At 47.0% G+C, this 27,948-nt stretch overlaps 1 protein-coding gene across 4 annotated transcripts in view; it reads right to left on the bottom strand.

The window, feature by feature from the left end:
• Positions 1 to 27,948, bottom strand: part of UNK (unk zinc finger) — a 938,451-nt gene that overhangs the window by 258,973 nt on the left and 651,530 nt on the right. For all 4 annotated transcript variants that reach the window (XM_078654545.1, XM_078654546.1, XM_078654547.1 and 1 more), the window contains exon 13: positions 23,916 to 24,104. In XM_078654545.1, coding sequence (XP_078510671.1) covers positions 23,916 to 24,104 — 189 coding nt within the window. The remainder of the gene's footprint in view (positions 1 to 23,915; positions 24,105 to 27,948) is intronic.

Below are 27,948 nucleotides of genomic sequence, written 5' to 3'. Positions count from 1 at the left end.
ACTACCTGGAAAAGTTGTTTAGTCGAGTCTTGTGCAAGATTGATTTGATTGCTATAAAATTTACTTTTCTCCATGATAATTAGTTGTTTGTAATTGGATATCATGTTTTTGTAGAGGGATTTTTGATCTGGGTCGTAGTCACGTCTCCATTTGCGTTCCTGACGCCTACACTTTTGTTTTTCCTGTCTAAGAGTATCATTGAACCATGGTGAGGATTTAAGAATCCTGTTGGTGGATTGTTTCTTTAGTGGAACTGTCAGATTGACAGTGTTTAGTATCCAGTTAGTGTAGTTATTAGCACCTAGTTCAGGATCAGTCAAAGTGGGTGGCAAGGAAGTTAGTAGTGAGGACTGAGAAGCGGAGATGTCGATGCTTTTCCATGCTCTAAATTGATTCGTGGGAGGGGGAGTATTAACTAGGGGCGGAGTAGGTTGTAGGAAAAAGTCAAAAAGAATGGCAGAGTGGTCCGTCCAGGTGAAGGGAAGGAGGTCCTTTACCACAAGTGACTAGCAGGCCTCCTCACAGGTGATCTCTCAGCCTGGACTCTGCGCCTGGGAGGGCTGTGTCTATCCGCTTCTTCAACCAGCCTTTGAAGAGGAGACCTGTGCATAGGACTGGCATACTCCTGCATCCGCCTCGTAGCCCCTGAATCCCGCCAGTGATGTAATGGCAGATTCCATCTCTGGGACAACCGCACATCAGTAGAAGAAGGCTCCGTCCGTCGCAAAGGTGACTTGCGGACAGGGTTTCTATCCTCTGGAGAGGCTGACTTTGAAGAAGCTCGCCTGGAAAATCGCGAGGATGAGTGGCGGGATGCTGACTCTGTCACTAGAATCACCGATCCTTCTCAGGGTTTCTCTGAATCGGGCCTCGACGTCGGTCGGAAGTCCCTCGATGTCGATCCTTGCTTCCTCGATTCTTGTCGCTTCGAAGTCGGGTGCTCTGACGTCGAAAGCCTCGACGGCGAGCGATGCCGGTGAGAGGCTGATCCCTCGACGTCGAACGGCGATGTGCAGCCGACGACGGAGCGTTTCTCTCTCTCGACGCCGAACGTCGCTGGGTTGACGGCGGAGCAACCAATCTCGACGTCGAGGGTCTACGTGACGACGGTGGAGGGGTATTGGGCACCCTCGACGCCGAACGGCGACGACGGAGATCTCATCCTAGACGCCTGGTTGTCGAAGGCGGAGGACTCTGGGCTCTCGACGTCGATCACTGTATCCGGAGCGACGGAGGTGAGCCTGCCCTCAACGCCGAACGTCGTGTCGACGACGGGTCTCTGCTCCTCGACGCCGATTGTCGCCGGCGGAGGTGTCACACTTCTCGACGCCGATCATCGCCTGGTTGATGACGGCGGAGGTGTGATGCTCCTCGGCGCCGATCGTCGCCAAGTTGACAACGGTGGAGGGTCTTGAATTCTCGACGTCGAACCTGAATCTCTTCTTCTCGACGGCGAGCCCGCTGTTGAAGGTTGTTTTTTTAGATAAATGACCCACCAGTAGTTCTTTTCTCAGCGCCGAGCCCGATGCTGAAGCTGAAGGGTGTGAAGTCTTGTCCTTAGAAGGTGTTCTAGACCTCTTGGAGCCCTTCTTTACCGGAGACCTTCCTCTGGATGACCTGTGTGCTAGGCCATAGATGCGAATTCTCTCCCTGTCCTTCAGAGTTCTTCCTGACAGGGTTTTGCAGTGAGGACAGGTCCTTGGATCATGTTCTTCAGGTAGACAATGTATACTGACTTCATGGTTGTCTGTCTTGGCCTTCTTGTTACCACAAGAAGGACATGCATCAAAAAGAGAAGGCATTGTAAGGTAGAAAATGCCAAAAAAACTGTCAATAAAAGACAGATTCTTACTTGAAAAGATGTAAAACGTCGAAGTAAGACAAAAAAGTTGTGGAAAATGAAGTGAATTTCGGACAGAAATCAGAAATGAGTGGAGCTGTGTTACCAGGATCGTTCCTGAAGGAGCCGGAAAGAACAACTGTCCTAACTGTCAACCCTGAGACATGATGGGAAGCTGGAGTGCCCTAAAGGCACGGTGTCAGTTTATTGCTATGCAGCTACAGCTTAGCTTTTCAGTCTTTTTAGACTGTGTATTTGCAATGCAGCCTGGGAGCTTTCTACGCTTTCAGTGTTTTTATGAGAACATTGACTCCTAAAAGCCTGAATAACTGCAGGAGTAAGAGCGTAATCTACCTTTTGATCTGCCCATGTGGCTATGGCTATGTGGGTGAGACGGGGAGAGAGCTTCGCATCAGACTGCTAGAGCACAGATCAGCGATCAAAAACCAGAAAGAGAATGCCCCCTTAACAGATCACTTTAAAACAAAGAATCATGGCTGCCATGATTGCACATGGTTCATTCTGGAAAAAGTGAACATGAGCAGGAGAGGAGGCAATTTAGAAATAATAAGAAAGTCACAGGAACAATGGTTTATGATCCACCTTGATACAATTAATAAAGGCCTTAATTCCAGGGAGGACTGGATGAAAATAGTGGCAAGCCAGTAAAATAAAAATTAACTAGTGTAATTTCTGTATGGTTTCATGAGTAGGAAATGGGTATAATAACGATAAATGATCGTAATATAGGAAAACATTAAGAAGTGCACAATACACTCAAAAGTGACCTTGCTTACTTTTATTTAAAAATTCTCATATAATTATTGAGGCTAAATATCCAGTGGTTTTTATCCCATATGCAATCTTAAGGATCACAAGACAATATAGTATCAGCCAGTATAACAACCCATATGAACAAGCATTTACAATGCAACGGTTTCGCCTTTGCAAAAGTTAGAGCTATTGGCATTGTAAATGACACATTTTTATTTATGTGTTGGTTTTGAAAACAGATAAATAAATGGCATTGTCATTTACAATGGCAATAGCTTAATCTCTCACAAATGCCACACACACACCCACAGAGAGCCCCCCCACACAGAGCCCCACCCACACACACACACAGAGCCTCCCCACACACACCCACACAGAGCCCCCCACACATACCCACACAGAGCCCCCCACACACCTACACAGAGCCCCCCCACACACCCACACAGAGCCCCCCCACACACCCACACAGAGCCCCCCACACACACCCACACAGAGCCCCCACACACCCACACAGAGCCCCCCCACACACTGCGAGCCCCGCCTCACACACCCACACAGAGCCCCGCAGCGCTGCGCAGCCTTTCGGCGAACACCAGGGCTGTAAAGGTGTGTGAAATCTTCAATGCAGAGAGAATAGAGTTCATTGAATAGCCGCCCGCGGGGCTAAAAAGATGACAGATAATATGTAGAAGACTCTTTACACCGAGCCACATGGCATTTTATGATAATGCTTACCCTAACATAATGCTTTCCCTGGTTTAAGGGTGGTATTCCTGGTATATTGTACCCGGCCAGATTAAAAAGCGGATGGATCGCCAGCTGATGGGTACTCTAATGGAAATAATCTGCTCTGAAAAAACAGCAATCCAGAAGCTGTACTGGCTTTCACTCTGAAAGAGCACACATGTGACGTTCTACTGCGTCCTCATGTGGTCCGGAGAATGACTGTCGTTGCTACTCTCACCGGGTTGTTCTCTGGCCCTAATAAGTACACCTAGCCGTGGCGGGGACAGTACTCCATGCCGCCACTCCCTACAGTCAGTGGCCAGGTCGAGCCTGTCGCAATTAAGTCCGGAGAAGGAGCCCGTGGCTTCCCATTGTTAATGTGTAAGGCACGGACAAGACGCCTGCTTCCTTCCAGACAGAGTATCCCTGGACAGTAAGTACCTGCTATGAGTCCCGCCTTTCGTCTCCCAACGGACTTTTGTCTCTTCATTGGATGAATTCTGCCTGCCTCTATCACGAGCAGGCACCCGGGCCTGGGCCAGCTGGAAGACCCCCTAGCACCGGTGCCGGTCAATAAACTTCCGCTGACAAAAGCCACCCGGCCTGTACATTTCGTCACAAGAGAATAGCTTCCGGTAGCCCCTTCCTGCACTCCTAGTTGTGCACTTCCGCTGATGTGTGCCACCCGGGGCATACAGTATATCATACATGTCACTTCCGGTAGTCTCATTTAGCTTTAGGCCGTAAAAGAACCATGGCTTTCTTCGCAGCCGCAACATCATATACAGTGCGCGTTGCCACCGGCACAAGGGTGGTGCTTGTGAGGTGCTGTCCTCAAACACGCCACCTTCTCGCTCTGTGCTCAACAGTTCTCTCTTTTAGCAAACCCCTTGGTTGGCGGATGAGTTCTACGATTTAAAGAAATGATTTCCAATCTTAAGATGTCCTCCCGTTGTTTTTGTTCAGGAGGCGCGGGCTCTGAGACCGTGCTGGTTTTCTATTGGTTCAGGTTATAAAGGAAGAGGATTCCTAGCTGTGATTCGATAGTTGCGGTTGCTGTGGCAACAGAACGATACCATATTTTATATGATGAATAGAGATGGAGACCGAGGCAAAGGTGATGTGGGGCTCTCGGCACGGCTTTGGGGCGAAGGCGGGAGGTGGCAGGGCTCTGCTGGGTGGAAGAGAAGCTGAAGCGAGAGGCCTGATACTAAAGGGAATGTGAATTGGAAGGTGCGTAGTTGGCTGGCAGACTGAAGAGAAGACGGGCAGAGGAGGGCTAAGCAGGCGGAAGGAGTGGGAAAGAAGATGAGGAAGAGATTAGGCTTGTTTCATGTCCTCCTCCGAGTCATTATTTTTGAGGTGACCGCCCCCTCAAGGAGGAGAGAAAAATATGAAGTGGTAGGGTAACATACATGACAATGTTTTATTGCAGGGTCTTAAAACACAAACAGATGGTCGGTCACGGACAGCGGGAGGGGGGCAGAGCACGGATAGCGGGAGGGGGGGGGGGCGGCGGGAACGGCCAGCACTCACCTGGACTTCCTCCGGCGGCGGTCGGCCGCGGAATGGCCAAAACAAACATGGAGGACAAAAAAAAAATAAACCCCGCCCACGGCCGCATGACGTTGTCAGAAGGGGCAGGATGAGTAAAAATGGCCGGAACGCCCCCGAATCTGCTCCGCAATTGACGGACAGATCTCTGTTCCAATGGCTAGCCTCCATTTATGGAGCTAGCCAATGGAACAGAGGGCGGATTCCCAAGCCACATACTCTAAACAAAAGATTTCGCCTTGCGCGAAACGCTGCTTGCGCAGCATTTCGCCAGGTCGAAACCTAAAAAGGAACTAATATGTGACTACATTGAGACATAGGATCCAAACCTAAATCAAAATAAAAAAAGAATGTGATTACCCTCCAGAGGTTATGCCAAGAATTAACCACATAAAAATTATCCATTTATAATGCAAAGTTTGGGGCAACACCTGTACTTAGCAAGATGTGGATTTTAAATGGGTAATGAACTTTCACCAATAGTTGTTATAATAGAAACTGCGCAAAAATGGATTAACTAACATTAAAGAGAGGCGCGCAACACAGCGCCTCAGATTCCCAAAACGAGGCTTGACAAGGCAAGATGGCCGCGAGCGAAAGTGAGGCTCGGAACTCGCTCGCGCTGCGGAGTAAAACTAAGCTATAGGTAACATTTTGACTTAGCAAAATGTGAATTTTTAATGGGCAATGGACTTTCACCAATAGTCATTACTATAGAAACTGCGCAAATATGGGTTAATCAATATTTATGATAGGTGCGCAATGTAGCGTCTTGATTCTCAAAACGAGGCTTGGTTAGGCAAGATGGCCGCGAGCGAAAGCGAGGCTTGGAACACGCCCGCGATGCGGTGAAAATCTAAGCTCCCAACTAGCCATAGAAACCAATGCATTACGGATGCAGTACAAAAATGAACTAATTAAGCCCACCTGATAATTATTTACTAGAGCCAATGATAGACCAAGGTCTTAGGTTTAAATAGAGCCACATCAGTAACGAACGGTGTTTTTCGTTCGATCGTGACGCGGCTGACAACACGAAGGACCGCTGATTCTAGCACGGGGTGTGGAAGACGAGAGTTTCGCTGTTATTAGGTAAGGACTTCTTTCCCCAAAATCCCATAGCTTAAAATAGAGTTAGGCAAACTAACTTACACGAATAGTTTAGATTGATCCTTTGTACTCTCCTTTTTTAGACAAGGATCTAGCCAGCATACAGGACCCACCTCCGATAAAAAAGGCGTCCAGAACTGCAGATCCCCGGTAAGACGTGTGTGACTGCACTTCAGTAAACCGAGAGCGTAGGGACTGACCTGTGTAAAACTAATGCTTAGATCGTTTTCCCCCTCTCTTCTTTTTGATTACAGATAAACTGAGATAACTCTCGAACTAGTGAAGGATTTTTTTAACAAAAACTTAATAGAAGAATTGCAAGTGGACCATATATAAACACAGAATATAAAAACAGAAGGTAATAACAAATAATGTATGAAAATTATAGAAGACAAGTAGAGCATATAGGTGACAATGTTGGGTGAGCCTATTCGTTTTTTCCTTAGGAAACAAAGCACGATAGAAAGAATTATAAAAAGGTGGCTTCTAGGAGACAAAGAACAGCAACAAGATGGTAAATATAATAGATAGTGGTAGCAACAAGTAACATGAAGGTCTGAACACTCTGTACTTAGAAAAATCTACGAAAATAAGATCTTGTGCTATGTGATCAGGTAAATGATACTAGTGTTTAGTCCAATTCAATGAATGTGCAACTGCCCTACCATGCACAGTATGGGCATAGGTTTAGAGAAATAAGACACTGATGCAATTATCTACTAAGCCAAGATACCAATGCCAGAGGTGATTTAATATGCCTCTAAAGTAGGGACAAATGACTAATATTGGACAAGAGTGGGTCTAAACAGATAGGGCAAATATGTGCAGATAATAACTAAAACCAGATTACAATCTCATCAAATTGTATTATGTTAACATGATCACAATATAACCATGCAAGGACTACATACTGTTGAACCTATTATGAAAATGTTACCATGTACATTAGGACTACTGTGAATGCAGTTACTAGATGTAGGATGTGTAGATAACATTAAGATGAAATCTATGTAAAACACTGATGGAAATATGTTTATCTGCAGAAGTCTTGTGTCAGTGGCAACCAACCAGTGCCTTACAACAGGAGAGACTCATTACTTAGTCTTGACAAAGATGGTAGAGTATCAATAGAGACCATCGAAACGCGTCAACGCCTTCTTCGCACGATCAAGGGACCAAACCTAGCCTGCAGAAAAAAGTAATTTAACAAGTCCAGGTTCTGGTTATGTCTATGTTAGGTCTCAAAACGTGCAAAATTTAATGACAAACAACGTATGTCTCTGTATGTCTCTCCTTTTTCTTTTGTGTAATTCTTCTAGTTACAGCCAATGAATATCAATACAAATTGATTGTTTTTTTAAATTTATATGTGTATCAAAATTGTATTTTATGAAATTGTTCATGTGATTTTAATGCAGGCGCGCAATTAGTTGTTTTTAACAAAAACTGTATTTGTAGACAATATTTTTTTATGAAAATAAACAATGAGCTATATTACTGTTGTGTGTGTGTACTAGATAGCAAAAGTATCTAGTGGTTATAGTTTGGATGGCTCAGACAACCCTATTGGTTGTGTCATGTGAATCAGTCTGCCAAGGGAAGACTTCTCTTTACTTTATGAGAATTTCTACTGTTTTTCTGAGCATTAAAACAGTTTCTAAACGGTCTTTGTGATGTTTCTCATGTTTCTAATGCATGTTATTCATGTATGGTGGAAATTCTTTACAGCATGATTCAGCTCTAGTGTTTATTGGGCTGCAATTGCTTATATATATATATATATATATATGATAATATAAATGTGGGGCACATATAATATGGTTTTTCCAGGGTCCCGCGCATGGGCGGGAATATTCTAATGCTTATGACTATTGATGAGGATCCCTTGGAAGAGAATTTTTAGATGTCTTGCCAGCTCTTTCAGGTGGATCTTCAGATCTATCCCTCTTTTTAGACGCTGCGAGGCTATCATTATCATCATCTTCAGACACCACCTAAGATCTCACTTTCAATTTCTCCAGCCAGATCAGTAATCTGCCTTCTCTGTCCTTTAAGGTCTTTGAAGAAAAGGTTCTACACATTCTACAGTCCTTGACCTTATGAGAAGGATACAGAAAATATATACACTCTTTGTGGGGATCCTTAAAATGTAATCCCTTTTTTCCCCACAGGAACCACAAGGCAAGAACAATCCTTTCTTTGAAGATTCAGACATTATGTTCTCACAGTATTCAGCAAAATTTGAGAACACTGAGCAGAGCTCAGGGAGACCCTATCGCACGTGCAGTAGAAAATCTGAGGAACTTGCCTCTATGTGGAGTGTTCTAGAGGGTGCTGAAGCCTGATTGGCTGAGTTCCAGATTTGGTTCTTTTTCACAAAAAGACAAGGATTGGCTAGTGTAGTAACATTACTGTCCATTATAGCCTATTGTATGATATTTTATTACTGTTATGTATCTTTTTCATTTGTACCGTGGGACTCCCACCTCGACGTCCTGGAGGTCTAAAGCAACCATCCAGTCTCCAGGGTTGAGGGTAGACAGGTCTTGGGTCAGAGTAAGCATTTTGCACTTCTCCTTCCAGAGGAAGGCATTGAGAGGGCTTGGGTCTAAAATTTGACGAAGGGAGTAGCAACCACTATGCAATTCCGATGAAGGCACAATCTCGATTGCCTCCTTGACCAAAGGGACTTGCACTTCTTTCTGTAAAATGGAAACATGGTTCTCTATCAGTCGTTCTAGGGAAGGTGAACCGTAAGACCAGGAAGGATAGGGCATACTCCTTCTGGATGATGTGCAGAACCCATCTTTCCGATACTCTTGCTTACCAGCCCGTCAAGAATGTTTGGCTCCTACTTCCAACTGGGTGTCTGCGTTCTACTAAGGCAACGCTAAAGGAATTTGGCTGGTGTGGCCATGGTTATTGGGGGATGTGGGTGAGGTAGTCTGACTGGCTCGTTGACCTTAACCTCTGGGTCAGTGGGTGCCACGCCCATGAAAACGCATGAGTACCTTGCTTAGGTTGTAATGGCTGCAGGAATGGAGTGCCACTGCCGATACTGCAAAATAAACAGTAGTGTTGATGAGACTGGCGAGGCAGAGTTAAAAAGATCAGGAAGTGTCCTGTGTTCCTGCACTTTTTGAACTTCTCCACAGCGGAAACTGCCATGTCCCCAAAAATTTGCGTTTAATCTAAGGGCATGTTCATATTGGGCATCTGGACATTGTCTGAAAATCCCATCAACAACAGCCAGGCATGGAGACAAATGAAGACAATGGGGCCAATGGCTCGCCCGATCAAATTGGTAGTGTCTAGTCCACAATGAATCGTGAATTTGGCCATTCTAGGGCCGCCTTGTATAGCTAGAGTGAGGACAAGTCCGAGGTCTTCCGGGACATCTCAGAGGAGCTGAGCCACACAAAAATCCCAAAGAGCGTGGGAAAAGCAGCCCAACAGGCAAATGACTCTGATGAACTTCAGGGACAAACTGATGGAAGAAAATAAGTGTTCGGATTAGTTCAGCTAGTTGATGCCTGTATTGCTAAGCTCTCTGGAGAGGGGGTGCGGAGGCAAAAATGCAGGCTCGCCTGGGGCAGGCCGTTGACATTGAGCAATTTGGGGGTTTACCGGAGGGGCCAGAAGGAGATTTGACCCAGGTACCAAAAGGCTATCAGTGAGGGCCTCATTAAAAGGTAATAAGGCCTTGGCACTGGTTTACCCTGGCTGAATACCTTCAGTCAAGGCATTGATTTGCACTTTAAAGGTAAGGAGCTGGAGGTTAAGATATTTGCCTGCCCTCCGCATGAACATCTCAAAAGCACCCTCTTCAGTGTCAGGGCATGGCGGCATGAGGAGGCCTTAGTCAGGAGTAGAGTTGAGATAACTGGTGTCTTGTAGGTCATCATACCATTTGTCTTGGTGGGAGGTTTTGCCAATTTCTTCACCTGCATCATAATTGTTCTCAGAATCTGTACCAAACAAGGATGTATTGTGTGGAATCTTCCCTGTTCAGGTGGGACGTCAAGTCATGCAGGGTGTGGTTCAAAAACAAGAGTGCAGCCTCGAATTAGGTTGTTACACTGTAGATTCAGAGTTGGAGAGCACAATGGACACATCCTACTCCAGCATAGATGGAGTCGGCGTTGATGTTCCGGGAACTGCCATGGGTTGCAGAGCTGGAGACGGTTTGGGCAGCAGAAGTGACCTGCTGACAGGTTGGAAGAGTCCAACTGGTGCCGTGAGCATTCCCATCAGTGGTAACCGAGATAGAAGGCATTGCAGCTACATGGGGCCTGCAGCCAGAGGGAGTAAGGTGGGATCCAAAGAGTTAGAGCTTTGCCTTGCGACACTCTGATCTGCCTCAGTGTCAGAGAAAATCCAGAAACTCAGGCTGTACCAACGACAAGTTGAGGGACCGGCTTCAACGTAGACCAATTTCTGGAGCTAAATCAAGAAGCATTGGACAGTCAGTGTGCTATCTCAGTAATTTGAAACCGACAGGGAGGAGCAGACGATTTGGAGTTTGAAGACTATCAACACCAGGATAGACCCCTGTGGCTCCTAGATGAGAAGCAGGATCAAGACAGATGTTTGGACTTAGACCAGCCACGATGTAGGATCTCATGATGTTTGGTGATGTAGAGCTTTTCCCTGCATCCTGTATGGCCTTTGGGTTAATCAACGCGCAGTTACTTAAAATCTTGGATTTGTGGCTCAACCCAAAGGAAAACTGCTGACACCGGGCAGACATTTGCTTGTGACTGTCCCTACTCCGTTTGAATCATGTAGTCTTAGTAGGTGACATTTCCATTGGACACTAATATAATTTTTGTCAAAAAAACTGTCTCAAAGAGATGAGAGGTAGATCTGGTTCTGCGTCTGGTGGTGTAGAAAGAAAGGAACTGACGTAAGCAGACAGGAGTGTCACCTATATGGGCCCTCATGCTATTTTTGAAGCCTAAGATGAATCTGTTTTGGTTGGAGGTAGGGTTTCTTCACATTTATGGTGAACTGTAGGTTGTGGAGCAGGATCATGGCTGTTTGAGTGTGTGCTAGTCATTGCTGCCTGCTGCTTCTCTTGATCAGACAGTTGTCAAAGTATGGGAAGACAGGACTGTCAACTCTTTGGACATGTGTGGCCAGGCACATACGTGAACATCCTGGTAGTTACTCGAAGGGTAGGAATTTGAATTGGAAGTGATGTCCTCTTACCACAAACTAATGCTAGCAGTGATGGGCAAGGTGGATAGGGATATGAAGACTGCATCCTCCAGGCCTAGCGCCATCAAGAAGTTTCTTTGGCAAAGTTATGGGATGAGATACTGAAAGGTTGTTATTTGAAAGTGCTGACAGAACGAACGGTTCAGTGGCCTCAGATATAGAATGGGCATTGAGTGAGGAAGTACAGCAACTAGATGCCTATTACTTGTTGGTGCTGTGGCATGAGCCCTAAGAAAACAAGTTACTTACCTGTAACTTTAGTTCTCCAGTATTGGAAGCTTTCATAGATTCACATGCCTGAATCATTCCCCATCGTCGAGGCGGGAGTCTCCGGTATATAAAAAAGCAGTGCTTAGTAGTAAAGCAAACTGAAAAGAGGCCTAGGCCCATTTCCCTTTTGCAACCCATAGCCTTTGTTATGTAAAAAAGGCCCAAACGTTTCCCTGAACCAATCAGAGCTCCTCACCCTCTAGAACCCTCCTGAGAGAACCTTCTGCCCCTCAGATTTTTCGCGCACTTGTGTATATAACACACTCCTTGTGCTAAATCCGAGGTGAGCCTCTCAGGGGAGGAGGGTGGGTGCATGTAAATCTTTGAAAGCTTCCAATACGGGAGAACTAAAGTTACAGGTAAGTAACTGGTTTTCTTACTCCAGTATTGGAACTTTCATAGATTCACATGCCTGAATCAGAATAGCGAGCAGTGAAAAACAAAGCACATTTCTCAGATACATTTCATAATCATGCAATACAATTTGAAAATGAAGCATAACCTCATATGTATATACGTAGAGAAAATGTGACTTTGCAAACAAGAGAAATTACGGATGGAGGGATGTAAAAAAGGCTCACCTTTACTGGAGGATATTCTGCAGTACCGCCTCCCCCACCGCCGCATCCATTTCTGCGGCTGCCTCCAAGCAGTAGTCCCTGGTGAAGGTGTACGTAGATGCCCAGGTCGCTGCTCTGCAGATATCCTGGATTGGCACTCCTCCAAACAGTGCAGTGGATGTGGCCACAGCCCTCGTGGAATGGGCACAAACTTGTGCATTCAAAGGCTTTCCAGCAGCTTGACGACAGTAGACAATCGCACTGGAAATCCATCTGGCAATTCCTCTCTTTGACAGCGGGAAACCTTTCCTGGGTGCGCTGAAAGCAGCGAATAACTGAGAAGACTTGCGAAACGCCCTAGTTTCTTTCAAGTAAAATTTCATACATCTCTGAACGTCCAGTGAGTGCAATACTCGTTCCGCTGCTGTTGACGGATGAGGAAAGAAACGTTTCAACACCAAAGGTTCGTTCAAATGAAAATCAGTTGGCACCTTCGGAATGAACTTTGGGTTTGTTCTGAGAATCATTCTATCCTCCTGAAACTGTAAGAAAGGCTCCTGAATCGTGAGCGCTTGTAGTTCACTTACTCTTCTCGCTGAAGTCAATGCAATGAGAAGAGCCACCTTCCAGGACAAGAACTTCAGGTCTGCCCTGTGTATCGGCTCAAACGGTGGTTTCATCAATTGAGAGAGTACAATATTCAGATTCCATAGTGGTGGTGGAGGCTTTACTGGAGGAAAGACCCTGAATATCCCCTTCATAAATTGCTTGATAATCCTTGTTGACCATAAGGATGGACCTGACGATGACCTCCTGTAGCGGGATAACGCAGCCAAATGCACCTTGATGGAAGCGTGTGCTAATCCTGACTTTGCCAATAGCAGAATGTAAGGTATAATTTGATGAGGTGCAGCAGTAAGAGGGTGAACGTTAAGCCTCCTACACCACAGACAAAACCTCTTCCATTTCATCCTGTAGGTTTTGGTGGTACTCTCCGCTCTGGCCTTGGACAGGATCTCTCTACATTCGTGTGAGATGTTCAGATGGCTAAACTCACAGTGTTCAGGAGAAAGGCTGCTAATCGCAAGGATTTCGGGTCCGGATGGAGCACCTGCCCCTTGGACATTGTCAGAAGCGATGGAATTGGACGCAACCGAATTGGACGGTCCTCCGACAGCAGCAGTAGTTCCGTGATTCAGTGTTGTCTGGGCCACCACGGGGCTACCAGGATCAGTCTGCACAGCTCTTTCTTGATCTTCAACAGTACGCGGGGGAGAAGAGGAATTGGAGGGAAACCGTAGGCAAAGATGCCGGAACATGCCATGGAAAACGCATTCCCCCAAGATCCCTTCTGGGGAAGCCAGCTCGCTAAGTACTGGCATTTTCTGTTTTCCCTTGTAGCGAAGAGGTCCACTATCGGTGTTCCCCATCTTCAAAAGACGCTGTCCAGGATCCTCTGGTCTAGCTCCCATTCGTGGCAGGACGATTTGAGCCTGCTGAGAGTACCCGCCTTGACGTTCTGATCCCCCGGGAGGTGTTCTGCTGCCAATGATATCCCTTGCTGAAGAGCCCATTCCCATATCTCCTGGGCTTCCTGAGACAGGGAGAGAGATCTCGTTCCCCCTTGCTTGTTCACATAATGCATCGCCGTAGTGTTGTCTGTTCTTACCAACACCGGCGAACCTCTTATCCTTGGTAGAAAAGCCAGTAATGCCAAGCGGATCGCTCTGAGCTCCAGCAGATTTATGTGTAATTGCTGCTTGTGCACCTTCCAACGACCGCTGACTTGAAGGTCCTGAAGGAAAGCTCCCCATCCTTCTAAAGACGCATCCGTCGTTACCACTAGAGGAGCCGCTCTTGCCAGAAACGTCAGTCCTTGAGACACATTTCCTTTTTGTGTCCACCACTTTGCTGGCTGTACCATCACTGGTGTCACCCATATTGTATCTTCGAAGGAACCCTCCGCTTGACGCCATTGGAGATCGATCTGCTCTTGCCATGGTCTCATCCTTAGCCTGCAGCAAGGTACCAGGGGAATACAAGAGGACATCGTGCTCAGCAAGGATTTGTACCTGCGGAATGAAAGAGACTTTCTTTTTACAAAGTCTTGGAAGAGGGACACAATCCTCAATTGCCTTTCTTCGGAGAGAAACGCTTTGTTGCATTCCGTGTCCAATATTGCCCCCAGAAATGTGATCACTTTTGCTGGGTGGAGGTTTGACTTTCCCTCGTGGAGAGTCAATTCTAGATTGGCAAACAAGTCTATGCAGGCCTGTGTTGACGCTGGCCTGTACCTTTGATGGTGCCTTGACTAACCAGTCGTCGAGGTAAGGAAATATTCGATGTTTTTGCTTCCTCAACACAGCCGCCACTGGAGCCAGGCATTTCGTGAAAACTCTTGGCGCTGACTTCAAGCCGAATGGCAGTACCCTGAATTGGTAATGTCTTCCGGCTACTAAGAACCGAAGGTACTGTCTGTGTGCAGGATGGATCGGCACGTGGAAATACGCGTCTTTTAGGTCCAATGTGGTCATATGATCTCCTGGGTTTAATAACAGAAGGATGTCCTGCAGAGACATCATCCCCAAAGATTGTTTCTTGAGACAGGCGTTTAAGGATCTGAGATCCAGAATGGGGCGCCACTGGAGCTTGTTTTTCTTGACAAGAAAAAAACGGGAGTAAAACCCCTTGTTTTCCTGGGCTTTCGGTACCGGTTCTATTGCTCCCTTTCGGAGAATTGTCCGAATCTCCTGCCTGAGTTGATGCAGATGGTTGGCTCTCTGGTGCATCGGTGGCGTACAAAGGGGCGTTTGAAGAAATTCTAGGGTATGACCAAATTGAATTATTTTGAGGACCCATTGGTCCGTTGTTATTTTCCACCAATCGTAAAGATAGTGAACAATCTTTCCACCCAGGGGAGCATCTGACAGAGCCGGAAGATGGAGGTTGTCATTGTTGACGGGTGTTGTCCTTTTCCCAGCCACCCCGTCCTCTTGGAGTTGATTTTGTATATCCTCCTGATTGACGCTGGCTGTACTGTTGACGGTAAGGCTGCGATGAGGACGGATAAGAAGAATATCTCCCCTGTTGGTATCCTCCTCTATACGAGGACTGCCCTCTACCCCTGGAGCCACGAAAAGGGGGTTTTCTGTATTGCAGTGTCCCCAGAGCCTGTGCCGTATCCGTATCCTTCTTGATACTCTGCAGAGTATCATCAATATGCTTCCCAAATAACTCTTCTCCATTGAAAGGGAGGTCTAAAATCTTGTTTTGGATCTCCGGCCTAAACGTTGTTGCTCGCAGCCATCCTTGCCTGCGCAGGACCGCCGCTCCTCCCAAGGATCTAAACGCCGTGGTCGCTATATCCTTAGCGCAGTCTATGACTTCAGCCGAAGTCTTCTCTCCTTCCATGAGAATCTTCTTCGCCTCCTGCTTCTCTGGTTCCGGCACCTGGTTAATGTATGGAGACAGGTCACACCACATTTGCCTGTCGTACCTTCCCAAGATAGCGAGGGCATTAGCTGCTCTCACTAGAAGAGCCGATATTAAGGAAAACCTTTTTCCCGCATTATCCAACCTTCTGCCCTCTTTGTCCGGAGGTGTTGCAATCGGAGCAGACGGGTTCCTGGATTTCTGTTGTGCCGCCTGAGCAATAACAGAATCCGGTTTGGGATGACCCAAAAGGTAAGCTGGAGCATCCATAGGTGTCTTATACTTTTTAATCTAGTCTGGCCAGAACCGGTGTTACCATAGCTGGCGTTTCCATGACCTTTAATCCTTCCTTCCAAATATGAGAGACTATAGGCAGGGATCGCACAGATTTCCGATACGAGTCCTTGAAGTCGTATAAAAAACATTCCGTCTTCTCTTCTGTCATGGTCAGTGCAAATTTTTTTTTTTTTTTTTTACAAGGAGGAGGGACATAGATAGGACAATATTTTACGGGGTCCAGTGTACTCGTCCTATAGACTAGCGACACAAAGGGATGTACAAAAGTTCCCCGGGAAGAGTGACGGAGAGGGGTGTGTGTGCTAGTGAGTGGGGGGAATCCCCTAGTTGGAACTAGAACCCTCACACACCCAGCAAGCTAGGTGTCATGCTTCATCATATGGGCTCTGCTCCTCGTCAGACTGGCGCTGCAATGTCTGACGGGCTCCCGAAACCGGGGCTCTTTAACGGAGATCTTCTGTTCCCGCCATATGGTGCATGCGTGTGAGAGGGCCTGTGGAGTGTGGTCGTGACGTGGGTGTTAGGTTAAAAAAGGTGAGTCAGTCTACATACTGAATTTATTCTCGTAGTAGACTCCCTTGGTTAAAAACAAAGAACGGTGGTGTGGGAGGGGAGAGACAATGACCCTAACACTATTAGGGTGAATTGGACTACTACCCTCAATTATCGGTCAACATGTTTCTTGCCTGATGGCAATTCTTCAGGACCTAAGTAGGATCGTACCACACAGTGAAAATACTAGTGACGAATAAATACAAAAACAGAAGTAGGGGGTCAACACTTGCAGGCAGGTATACGTCCGTAATACAGTCAGTAATACCAGGGTGCAGGCTAGTCAGTCCTGCTGCAATTTGAATGCCTGTAGAAATGAAATAAGGTATGTAAACAAACATAATACAGAGCAACTGTAGTGATGAATTTTATACCTTAAAAACATAGTGAGCGCACACACACCCACAGTAACCGTGCTAGTTAAAAACCGAGCATAACAGTTGCTAATAGTGGCAAACCATCAATGTGATCAAATGGTACCAAATCAAAAAATGGGGTTGCTGCACTGTTCCATGAGGAAAAGGAGGGAGGGAAATAGTTAGCTGGCGTGACCAAGAAGGGGAATTAAATGATACCCTGGGGCATCCATTATGTTGGATGTATTTGCCTCACACACCCCGAGGAGTGTCATGCTTCATCATCGGCGGTTGCTCCTCGTCGGGGAGGCGGTGCAATCCCCGACGGGCACACCTCAGAGAGGGGCTCTTTGGCGGAGATCTTTTTCCAACTGCCTTTTGGTGAAGTGGGGGTATGTGGGCAGGGTAGTGTATTCCTATGATAAGGCGGCTAAAATGTAACAAGGGGTACCGGAATGGACTTTATTCTAGGGGTCCCCTGGCTACAGTTAAAAGGTGAAGCTAGTTGCCTAGGTGTCAGCCTATTATGTTGTGTGACCCCTAGTAGAAACTAGCTGTGCATGTGGTCAACATGTTTCTCGCTAATGGTATATTAACCGCGATTCTTCAGGACCAAAGTGAAGACAACAACATGCTAGTATCATACGTGTTGTATTGTTCCCTTAGTGGATCCTCCTATGCCTAGTGGTCATATATTAGAGGCCACATGAGTGTTCGGCAGGGCTGAACTGCAGAGCTAAGCCCTCGAGGTATGGCTGGAGTCTTCTGCGTCCGGGCGTTGTGACCTACCCATCCCCGCCGAGCTCGAGTAGAGTGTGTGAGGCAAATACATCCAACATAATGGATGCCCCAGGGTATCATTTAATTCCCCTTCTTGGTCACGCCAGCTAACTATTTCCCTCCCTCCTTTTCCTCATGGAACAGTGCAGCAACCCCATTTTTTGATTTGCTTCTCTAGTACTCAGTACGGACACTAAGCTGCTACTGGACCTTCCACCATCTTGAGTGGTTAATAGTGTCCTCTCGCCTCCCCCCCTTTTTGAAACCCATCAAATGGTACCAGCCATTGCATGCATCGGTCGAAATAAACATGAAGAAACAACAAATTGCAATGCTGTGCAGTCTGAGGAGTGTAAACTAGATAGCCTTACCCTAAACCGGATCCCTGATGGACCTCTCAGTCTGCTCCCGTGGGACTGGCTGGGGAGGTATAGTACCTAGTTATCAGGAGACAATGGTATTTTATGGGGTGTATAGGCTCCTGACCATATTGTTTGGGGTGTTGCCAAGCAGGTGTGGTCTAACCATGTGGCCTACGCGACGAGGTAAGGTAAAGTACCTCCCCCTGCGCCCCGAGCACTAGAGTCGTCCGGTGTGTCTCCCGCCGCCATAAACGGCCAGGACTACACCATCAACAAGGGGGCGGGAGCGGACAACAGGGCCAGCGCCCGCTGTCACCGCGCTGTGCCCCAAACACTGTGTTATAGAGCAAATGCGAGCCGGCAAAGCAGCTGGGCAAGGTGGACGCGCCCGCCCCACATCTATAGCAAGGCGCGCTGCACCGTAGTGCAGCGGGAGACGGCCACCCAGAGAGTCAGATACTCCTGGGATACAGTGGGGGTTACCAGAAGAGCTTACCTGGTCCGTCGATGATGTACCATGGCGATTACCTAAGGAAATCTCTCACCTTCAGCGGCAGCAGTCCGAACAGATTCACCTACCCCACGAGCAGCGTCTAGGCAATGACGCGGAGCAGCTGGTGACGGGCTCTATGCGCGGGCAGTATTTAAGCGCCATAGAGGTTGCCAGTAGTAGCGTCGCTCTCCACTAAGGGACCGCCCCCACCCATGACAGCGCATGTGTAGTATGCAGGGCGACTTGTTGGGAGATGGGCTGACGACTATGGCGGACATCTTAGAGAGATAAAAAGATAAAAATTACGAGGCAAACAGGAGGGGAATTGGGCTAATGGTTGTACCGTTTAGAGTGTTGGGCAGTCGAACAACTGACTGCAATTGTCCAAAAGACAGGGTTGTCAATTGTAAATAGATTTCTGCGTAACCAGGAAACAGGGGCCGCCCCCACCCAAGACTGCGCAAGAGTGTAGAGCGCGACTTGTTAGGGGGCCGACTGTCGGCTATGGCGGCCATCTTAGAGAGGTGACAATAAGTAGGGGAGAAGGGTGATAGTTACTCCGTTTGAAAAGCTGGGCAGTTAGACTGTTGGTTGTGAAAGTCCAAATGACTAGATGCTAAAATGTCAATTGGTCTCGACACAAATCAGAGGAACAGTTTTTAAACATACCATAACCCGTGGAAGACACTGCGTTGGGTAGGGTCACAGGGTCATGTTCCTAGCGAAACCCAAGGGACAGAGTCATTTAATCCGACCAGGTCCAATCGGAGACGGTGGACCCATCTTTGTTCAATCCTGAACAAGGCTTTTTTGGAAATGGCTGGGTGGGCTTCTAACACCAACCAAGTGAGACTATCTGCCGTGTGGTTGTTTTGGGCAAAATGTTCGTATAGTCTGATATGTGTTTTGTGGCACCTGATGTTACTCTTGTGTTCTAGAATCCTTACTTTAACGTGCCTCATGGTCATTCCTATGTACTTTTTGCCACATGGGCAGGCAATCATATAGACACATTTGGTGCTATTACAATTGGTGTGCTTACGTAGTTGCCACTGAAATGTGTCAGACAATCTTACTTCTTTACATTGAGATGTCTGAGGGCAAGCCGCGCACCCTCCACAAGGGAAATGACCAACTACTGGGGGAAGGTCGATGGTCAGTGCAAATCTCTTAGTGGCTCTTTCCATCAAATTATGAAATCCACCAATGTCCTCCGGTGAAGAATCTACTGGTCTCGGCGTAGGAGTTGAAGGTGAGGGGGTGATATAGTCATGCCATTCTGCACTTGTGTCCACAATTTCCCCATCCTCATGATCGTCATCCGAGGTATCGTGGTGTGACGTCGGCGGTGCAGATCTAGCAGTAGGCTCCGGCAAAATCTCTCTCCTACGAACCGGTGTCCCTGGCACCGACCGTGGACGTGGAATAACCTCTGGGGCCTGTTGAGCGACTGGAGTCGCTGGGTATCTCCTCCTATAATCCTCTAACATGCCCTTGAGGTCCCTCAACAAAGAGGATGGCACACTTGTCATTTCCTCGCGTTGCTGTTGGCGATATTGGTGCTGTTCCTGGGGTTGTTCCTGATAACCCCCATATTCTTCCTCCGAATCCTCCTCCTGGTACTTGACCTGCAATTGCGAAGGGCTACTCGCAATTCCATACTCGTCATCTTCCTCTTCCGAATCTTCCTCCTCCAGCAGGTGAGATGGCAGCAACGGAGAGACCTTGCTCGTAGATGTAACCTCTGGTGTTATAGGTTTTTTCCAAGGCACCAACCTTTTTTCTGGTGTTTTTTCCCTCGTCGACGAGCCCGTTGACGAGATTCCCATCGCCGTCGTCGACCAAGTCATCGTCGTCGACTCCACCGTCGACGTTGTAGTCACCGTCGACGCTGTCCTCGTCGACGTCGTCATCCTCGTCGACGCTGCCGTCGACACTGCCGCTGTCGACACTGTCCTCGTCGACACTGCCGTCGTCGGCGCCGCCGTCGATGCTCTCGCCGACGGTAAAACCGTCGACGATAATCGCAGTCGACGGTGAAATCGTCGATGCTGTTTTCTCACCAGCTTCAATACCATCTTTCTTCGTCGACGACGGAGGTGTTTTTGTCGTCGTCGATGATCCCTTTTTCGTCGACAGTCCCGTCGACTGTGCTGAAACCTTACCTTTCTCCTCAGAAGGCGTAGACTAAGTCACTTTGATGGTAATCTTTATTTTCTGAGGTGATTGTGGTGGATCTGAGGCGGATTTCACTAGTTTCACCTCACCAGCAGAACCCTTCTTCCCCTTAGCTGTAACTGAAGGGGATTTTGAGGGACTGCGCCATGAAGACCCTGGAGTGGTCTTTTTTGGGGACTTCCTAAGGTCTTTCACCTGAGGAATGTGTCTGAGGAGATATACTTCTCTTCTGAGATCTCTTAGACGCCACAGATTCCTCTTCACTCTCACTTGAGAGGATCTCCTTCCTGGCTTTAACCTTCTGAAGCCAGACCACCAGCCTTCCCTCACGATCTCTCAAGGTTTTATTTGAAAAGGTACGACATACCTTACAATCTGCTGCCTTATGGTCTGGATAGATGCAGTAGATGCAGTCCTTGTGAGGGTCATATGTATAAAGCCTTTTCTTAGAGCAGGTGGAACAAGCTCTAAATAATCCTTTCTTCTCCTTCTCAGACATGGTAGATGAAAAACCTCAAATCTAAGTCAAAATACTGTAAAAGTAAAGAGTTTGAGCAGAGCTCAAAGGAGACTCCCTAGCACAACTTGCGGTAGAAAAATCTGAGGGGCAGAAGGTTCTCTCCGGAGGGTTCTAGAGGGTGAGGAGCTCTGATTGGTTCAGGGAAAAGTTTGGGCCTTTTTTACATAACAAAGGCTATGGGTTGCAAAAGGGAAATGGGCCTATGCCTCTTTTCAGTTTGCTTTACTACTAAGCACTGCTTTTTTATATACCAGAGACTCCCATCTCGACAACGGGGAATGATTCAGGCATGTGAATCTATGAAAGTTCCAATACTGGAGTAATGAGCTCTTCTGGAGGAGGGCTTGAACTGCCTCGAAAAGGGTGATATGGCCTTTGTGGCATGGGCAAGGCAGAATACTTTGACAGAGCTACCGCTCACCCTGCCTTTGTTAATGTTGCCCCGGTAGCAATCCCTTGTATATTCTTTGCCTGTGTGTGACTAATGAAAGGCCTACTGATGGGGCTGGTAGGATTGCACTTGGTCAAGGGGTCTGGTTTTTGCCCCCACCCCTAGGTTGTAGCCAGTGAAAGGTCCCCCTTTGAGTGGCAAATTGTAGTGCATCCATGAACTTCAATTCGGTCTCATTTACCTTTTCTAACATTTTATCTACTTGGGACCCAAAGTGATGTCCCCTATCGAATGCGATGTTAAGATGTTCTTGTAGCTTCACCATGAACACAGAGATGTGTAGCCAAGCATGGCAGCACAGCAAGATACTTGTATTAATACTATGAGAAGCAGCATATGCAGCACCCAGTGCACAGCAGAAATTTGCAATGGAGATAATATTCCCCTTGGCTACAAGCCCCTCTCCCCTCTTCCTATAGGTCTCAGGAGGTGCTGCACCAGTGCATCCATTTCCTCCCAGTGAAACCTAGACAGCAAGACGATTAAGCGATACGCCAATTGGTGGCTGCACTGAAAGTTAAGTGTTTGCCAGAAGTTTCATGGTGCTTGCTTCCCTTGTCGGGGTGGGGGTATTGGTGGTGGAGTCATTGACGGCTTGTGCAGCGGTGCTCTTGAGTGCTGAATGTACCACTAAGGAGTGTGGGGTGTCATCCCGTAAATGTAGGATGGGTTGTGGAGTGGAGGTTTCGGAGAGGGTCTCCATCAGGAAGTCATCGTCCTCCTGCCATAATCACAGCACGACACACAGGGGTACCATCTGGTCAGGTGGCTTTGCTGGCTATGACTCCAAATTGGTGTAATCATGCTAGGGGTAATACCCATTCCTAGACCCTGGTCATAGGGGTTTCCCTTCCAATAGGGCCTAGCTTGGTTTTAGTAGGAATGCACTGACCGGTCAGGTGACCCTTGTGGTGGAAGATGAGCGAAGTATGGGCGTGATGGGAGTGGGGATGGAGGAAGAGGTGGAGGCTGTGACTGCCTGGGCGGGGGTGGTTAGAGTGGTGGGCTTGTAGACGTGTCCTCTTTTTTTGGGCACCAGAACTCCTACTTGAGGTTAGTCTGTGCTTTTTTGGAATCCGCTGATGGTTGTCCCGGGGGATGATTAGTGGTGATCTTGCCAGTCTCTAGGAGAAAGAAGAGGTGGTTCTGTCTGAAATCAAGCTCCTCTGCCACCTTTTGTAGGTTGGGTGCCTCATAGTCCTCTGATCTGGGTGTCAAAGGGGCCATCAATGCTGACTTGGTTCTCAGGTTTGGAGGGGATCTCAGTGTTGTCTTTGATTCTGAATAAAGGTATTCTGTGTACTTCTGTGAAGGGGGAACGGACTAATACTGTAGCTTGACGCCCTTCTTCGAAAGCCTACTTGGCTCCAAAGCCTTCTCTAGTGCCGGACAGAGTCTGATAGCAGCAGAATCCAGGCTCCATGCCAGACTCCCAAGGGAGTGGAACTCTGCCCTGAGGATGTTTTGCGGAATGGCTTTGATGTGCTGAAGTTATACTCATGCTCCTCTGAGATGTCTTTGTTTGGGGATTAGGACATCCTATCTTCGTCGTCTCCCTTGAATGTACTAAAGGACAGCATCTTGGAGATGAGTGCCGGTTTGACAGCTAAGATGATGAAGAGGCCTACCTCTTCTACCTAAATGTCAAAAGAGATCTAGTTTAAAAAAAAATTCAGGGTTCTCAGAGGATGTCTACTGGGCTATCTTAGTGTAAGCCCAATGCTGCCCCCTTCAAGATCATTGGGTCATTTTGCGGCAGAAGACCAGACAGAACTTGTAGGATGCTTTGTGATTGTGAGACGGACAAAGGTTGCAAAGGCCAAGGATATTTTGCATTGCATCTTGGGCAAAATGTGGATGCATGTGCTTTCCATCACCCGCTTCCTGAATTCATTCTCTCAGGCTAGTTCGGCTGGAACAAAAGGACCTCCGGTGAGTTAGCGGAGACGCAGGGATGTCAAAGTGGAATAGTTATGATCAATGTAGAAGTGAACCCATTGGTTAGCCAGGAGAGCTGCCAGATAGGAGCTGGCCACTTGGTGACAGATAGCTGAGATTTCAGTCTCGAATTAGAGAAAGGAGGCAAAAAAAATGGTGCAATTATCACATCTGTCTCAGAGCAGTCACACGATTTGTCTGAAGTTGTTTGAGTCCTACACTACATTGTAAGAGAATAAAAAGCATGTATATCTACAGCCACACATGATACAAACATATAATTTTGAGGTGCTCTTTCTTTCCTAATCTGTAGGATTTCAAATACTGTTTTCCTTGTCACTTTCCATTTCTATAGCAACTCGAAGCACTCAGATTCCTAATATGTTAACAGTTGCCAACTACATTGATCAAGCAGTCAAAGAAAGCACCTGGGTACTCCTTCTCCAACCTTCACTACTCTGTACACTGCATGTGTAGCTACATCTAATAGTTGATTTCTTACCCAATGATCCATGTGAACTTGATGTTCCGAGGAAAGTGCTATCCGATTGGCTAGGTTGTCCCTGGTGCTGTGGAAGGAATTGGGAAGAGAGGCTGACAGGTGGAGATGGTGAAGCAGAGTGAAAGGAGGCAGAGCTTCCAAGCGAACCTGGAATATTTACAGGAGCAGAACTCTGAAGTAAACTGCCACCTGCAGGTATTAAAGAGCAATAAAGTAGGAGTGAACATGAGACAGAATTAATATGAAACAGGGTGAGAGAGAGAACTCAGAAGGCGAGAGTAATGACAGAGGAGAGGTGGCGATAACACATGAACACAGAACGAGGGAAAGGTGTTAAGACAGAGATAGAAGATAGAAAGACAGCATGCACAACGAGGAAGCAGGATGATGGGGGCAAAGACAATCAAGTGAGGGTGAATTTGCATAGATGAAAGAGATATATACCCAGACAGCAAAAACAGAGAATATTAGGTATACAGGTAAATAGGGTAAAAAGCAGCAAGTGAGCCAGGGAAGTAAAGAGCAAAAGTGGATGGGGGCAGATATGGTAGAGGAATTGAAAGGAAAGAAGGAAATTATGAAAAGGAAATTGGAAGAAAGAAAAGTGAGGAGATACAAGCAGCAGAAGATGACATGTTGGAGAGTAACCAATAGAGACAAAGATGAGACAAGAGGATATGTAGGATGAGAAGAAAGAGAGAGAAAAATTAAGTTAGCTCCAGAGTCTGAAATACAACAGCATTCACAATCTATGATAAACCAAATAAAAATATTATTATAATATGTATGTCATTTACAGTGTACCCAAAACATATGCACTCCCCCAACACACAAACATGTTCACATTATATGTCAACAGTGGCCCCTAAAGTATGCAACCCATTTTGATTCGCTGGGAATGAGTTTTAGAAATGCAAAAGATGATATGGACAGCTGGTTTATACTATACAGCTTAAAGGTGCAGAAGAGCCTCACTAAATGAAACCAAAGTTTTGAGTACCTGAATATTTTCATCATAATTTCAGTTCTAAGGCCTTTACCACATCTCAGCAAGTGTTTTGTAAGAGGAGACTGGCTCTGAAGCTAATCAAGAGAGTGATTAAATATTCACTTCTCATGCAGTATCTAGGACACTGGTATTCTATTGAAATGCTAGAATCAGTGTTGTAAGCAGTCCTTGAAAGAAATCAACATCCTCCGCTTGGTCACTGTCCCTATGATTCACAGCCAAGGCATTTAAGTCTGAAATGAATATTTCCAAGCAGAAGAATCTTTGTGACCTGGAGAGAGGATCACATAATGGTTCTTCATTGGAATTCACATAAATCTTCAACTTAGAAACATCGATAATGTGTGCCCTTATAGGCTCTTCAGCCATCGACAGAGTTGAATCCATGGATGGCATTGTAATCAACTTTGAGACTGGCACTGACGAAGGGCCCAAATGAACGGGTGTTGTTCGCTGGCCATACTGGACTTTGCCTTAGCCACAACGATTGGAGCCCTTGAAGGGACTGTGTACAGGATTGGGAAGGAGTAATTTCTGTCCTGTAACTCCAGTTCTGTAGTAGGGGTATCTCTGTTATAGTCATAATCTAGTAAATAGTCCTATGTGCGTGGACCCCGGAGCAATCAAAAATAATCTCTTAAGTTGTCAAAAACATGCAGAACTGCACAGACACTTAAGAGAGAATTTAAAGACAGATAATGCAGCCTATATCCACAGGCTACACTGTCCAGTACTTCAACTAGAAATTCCACCAAAAATCCACAAACAGCACAGCCTGTCCAGATTTCTCCACAGAGAAAAACCTTGCCTTTACCAGCAAAACCCTCTGGAATGATAGAGAGGAAGCAGTGGACAGACAAGCCCCATAGGCTGCCATTATGTGGCTCAGAACAGGATACTGTGCCTTTAAGAGAAATTTCCAGAAGTCTCGCAGTATCCCAGAATGCACTGCAGGTCCCTTTTACTTTCAGTTCTTTTTGATGACGTAACACGCCAGACCTGTAGCATTCCTTACATGAATATCTCTCTCCACCGGGGAGGAGGGCGGGCGCTTATGATTATAACAGAGATACCCCTACTACAGAACTGGAGTTACAGGACAGAAACTACTCCTTCTGTAGTAGGGGATCTCTGTGTATAGTCATAATCTAGTGAATAGAATGGCAAGCCCATCCCCACACCAAAGCGGCGGTGGAGAAAAGAGAAATAACACCACTATTGTGTGAACAGATTTCGCAGCGAAGCCTACCCAACCTGAGCATCTGCCCTGGCATCAGTGTCCAGACAGTAATGCTTAGCAAAGGTATGGACCGACTTCCAAGTGGCCGCTTTGCAGATTTCTGCAATTGGAACATTACGTAGCAAAGCAGTCGTGGCAGCTTTGCCCCTGGTGGAATGAGCCTTAGGTTTACCCCCTAAGGTCTTATTAGCCTTCTGGTAACACAACTGTATACAGGACACAATCCACCTCTAGATGGACTGTTTTGAGGTAGCAAGACCGGTCCTGACTTATCCATAGGTGATAAACAATTGGTCTGACCTACGAATATCTTTGGTTTTATCCAGATAAAATTTCAACACCCTCCTGACATTCAGGGAATGCAGAGACCTTTCCGCTGGAGATGAAGGATTCTGAAAAAACGTAGGTAAAGTCATGGTCTGGTTAACATGGAAATCAGATATAACCTTTGGAAGAAATTTAGGGTGAGTACGCATAACAACCTTAGCAGCATGAAATACAGTATAAGGTTCTTGGCAACACAACGCCTAAATTTCACTCACACTGCAGGCCGATGTGATGCCACGAGGAACGCCGCCTTCCAGGACAGGTGCTGCAACGAAGCCTTATGAATAGGTTCAAAAGGCTCCTTCATCAATCTGGACAGCACCACATTCAATTCCCATGAAGGCAAAGGAAGCCGGACAGGAGGGAACACTTTCTTCAAGCCTTCCAAAAAGTCCTTGATCACAGGGATCTGGAAGAAGGAAGTCTGTGAAGGGCATTTCCTGTAGGCAGTCAGCGCAGCGAGTTGAACCTTAATGGAATGGAAATTAAGGCCAGACTGCGCCAAATTTAGAAGATACGGAAGGGTGACATCTTCCTTACATGTCATTGGGTCATAGTTCTTGGACTTGCACCAGATACAGAATCTCTTCCACTTGTAAGCATAGGAAGTCCTAGTGGAAGGTCGCTTAGCCTCCTTCAGTATGTCCATACAATCTTCTGGTAGATTCAAATGGCCATATTGCACTATCTCAGGAGCCATGCCGCCAAACTCAAAGACGAGAGGTTGGGGTATACCATCTGCCCCCCGAACTTCGTGAGAAGGTCCGGCCGGCACGGCAGCCGTATGTGAGGAAGGAGCGACCAGTGAAGCAGGTCCGTGAACCACCACTGCCTGGGCCATTCCGGGGCAATCAGGATCATCCGCGCCCTGGACTGGGACAGCTTGATGAGCACCACCGGAATCAGGGGAATGGGTGATAAAGCGTACAGAAAGCTGTTCGACCAGTCAATCCATAACGCATTCCTTAGCGTCCCCTGCTGGTAGTACCTGGAGGCGAAGTCTCGGCATTTGCTGTTTTCGGTAGTGGCGAACAGATCTACGTCTGGAGTCCCCCACTTTGCGAAGGCTTCTTCTAGTACTTCGTCGTTTATGGCCCATTCATGGTTTTCCTGAATCAGTCTGCTCAGTGCGTCGGCCTGAACATTCTGCACACCTGGTAGATAGGTAGCCGTTATCGTCAGTCCTCCGGCTAGAAGCCAACGCCAGATCGCCCGCGCCTCCTGCGACAGAGTGCGCGATCTCGAGCCCCGCTGCTTGTTGAGGTAATACATCGTGGTCGTATTGTCCGTCTGTACAAGCAGAGAGTTGGTCTGGAAGGATGGATGAAAGGCCTTCAGTGCCAAGTGAACAGCTCTGAGTTCCAGGAAATTGATGTGATACGTGGACTCCGTCTGGGACCACGTTCCATGTGTCTGTAAGTCTCCGGAGTGCGCCCCCCCCAGCCGTGGAGAGACGC

Source organism: Lissotriton helveticus, chromosome 7, assembly GCF_964261635.1.
Source record: "Lissotriton helveticus chromosome 7, aLisHel1.1, whole genome shotgun sequence".
In the NCBI taxonomy this organism is placed as follows: domain Eukaryota; kingdom Metazoa; phylum Chordata; class Amphibia; order Caudata; family Salamandridae; genus Lissotriton; species Lissotriton helveticus.
The sequence above is the reverse complement of the archived record's forward strand: the minus strand, read 5'-3'. Positions and strand labels throughout refer to the sequence as shown.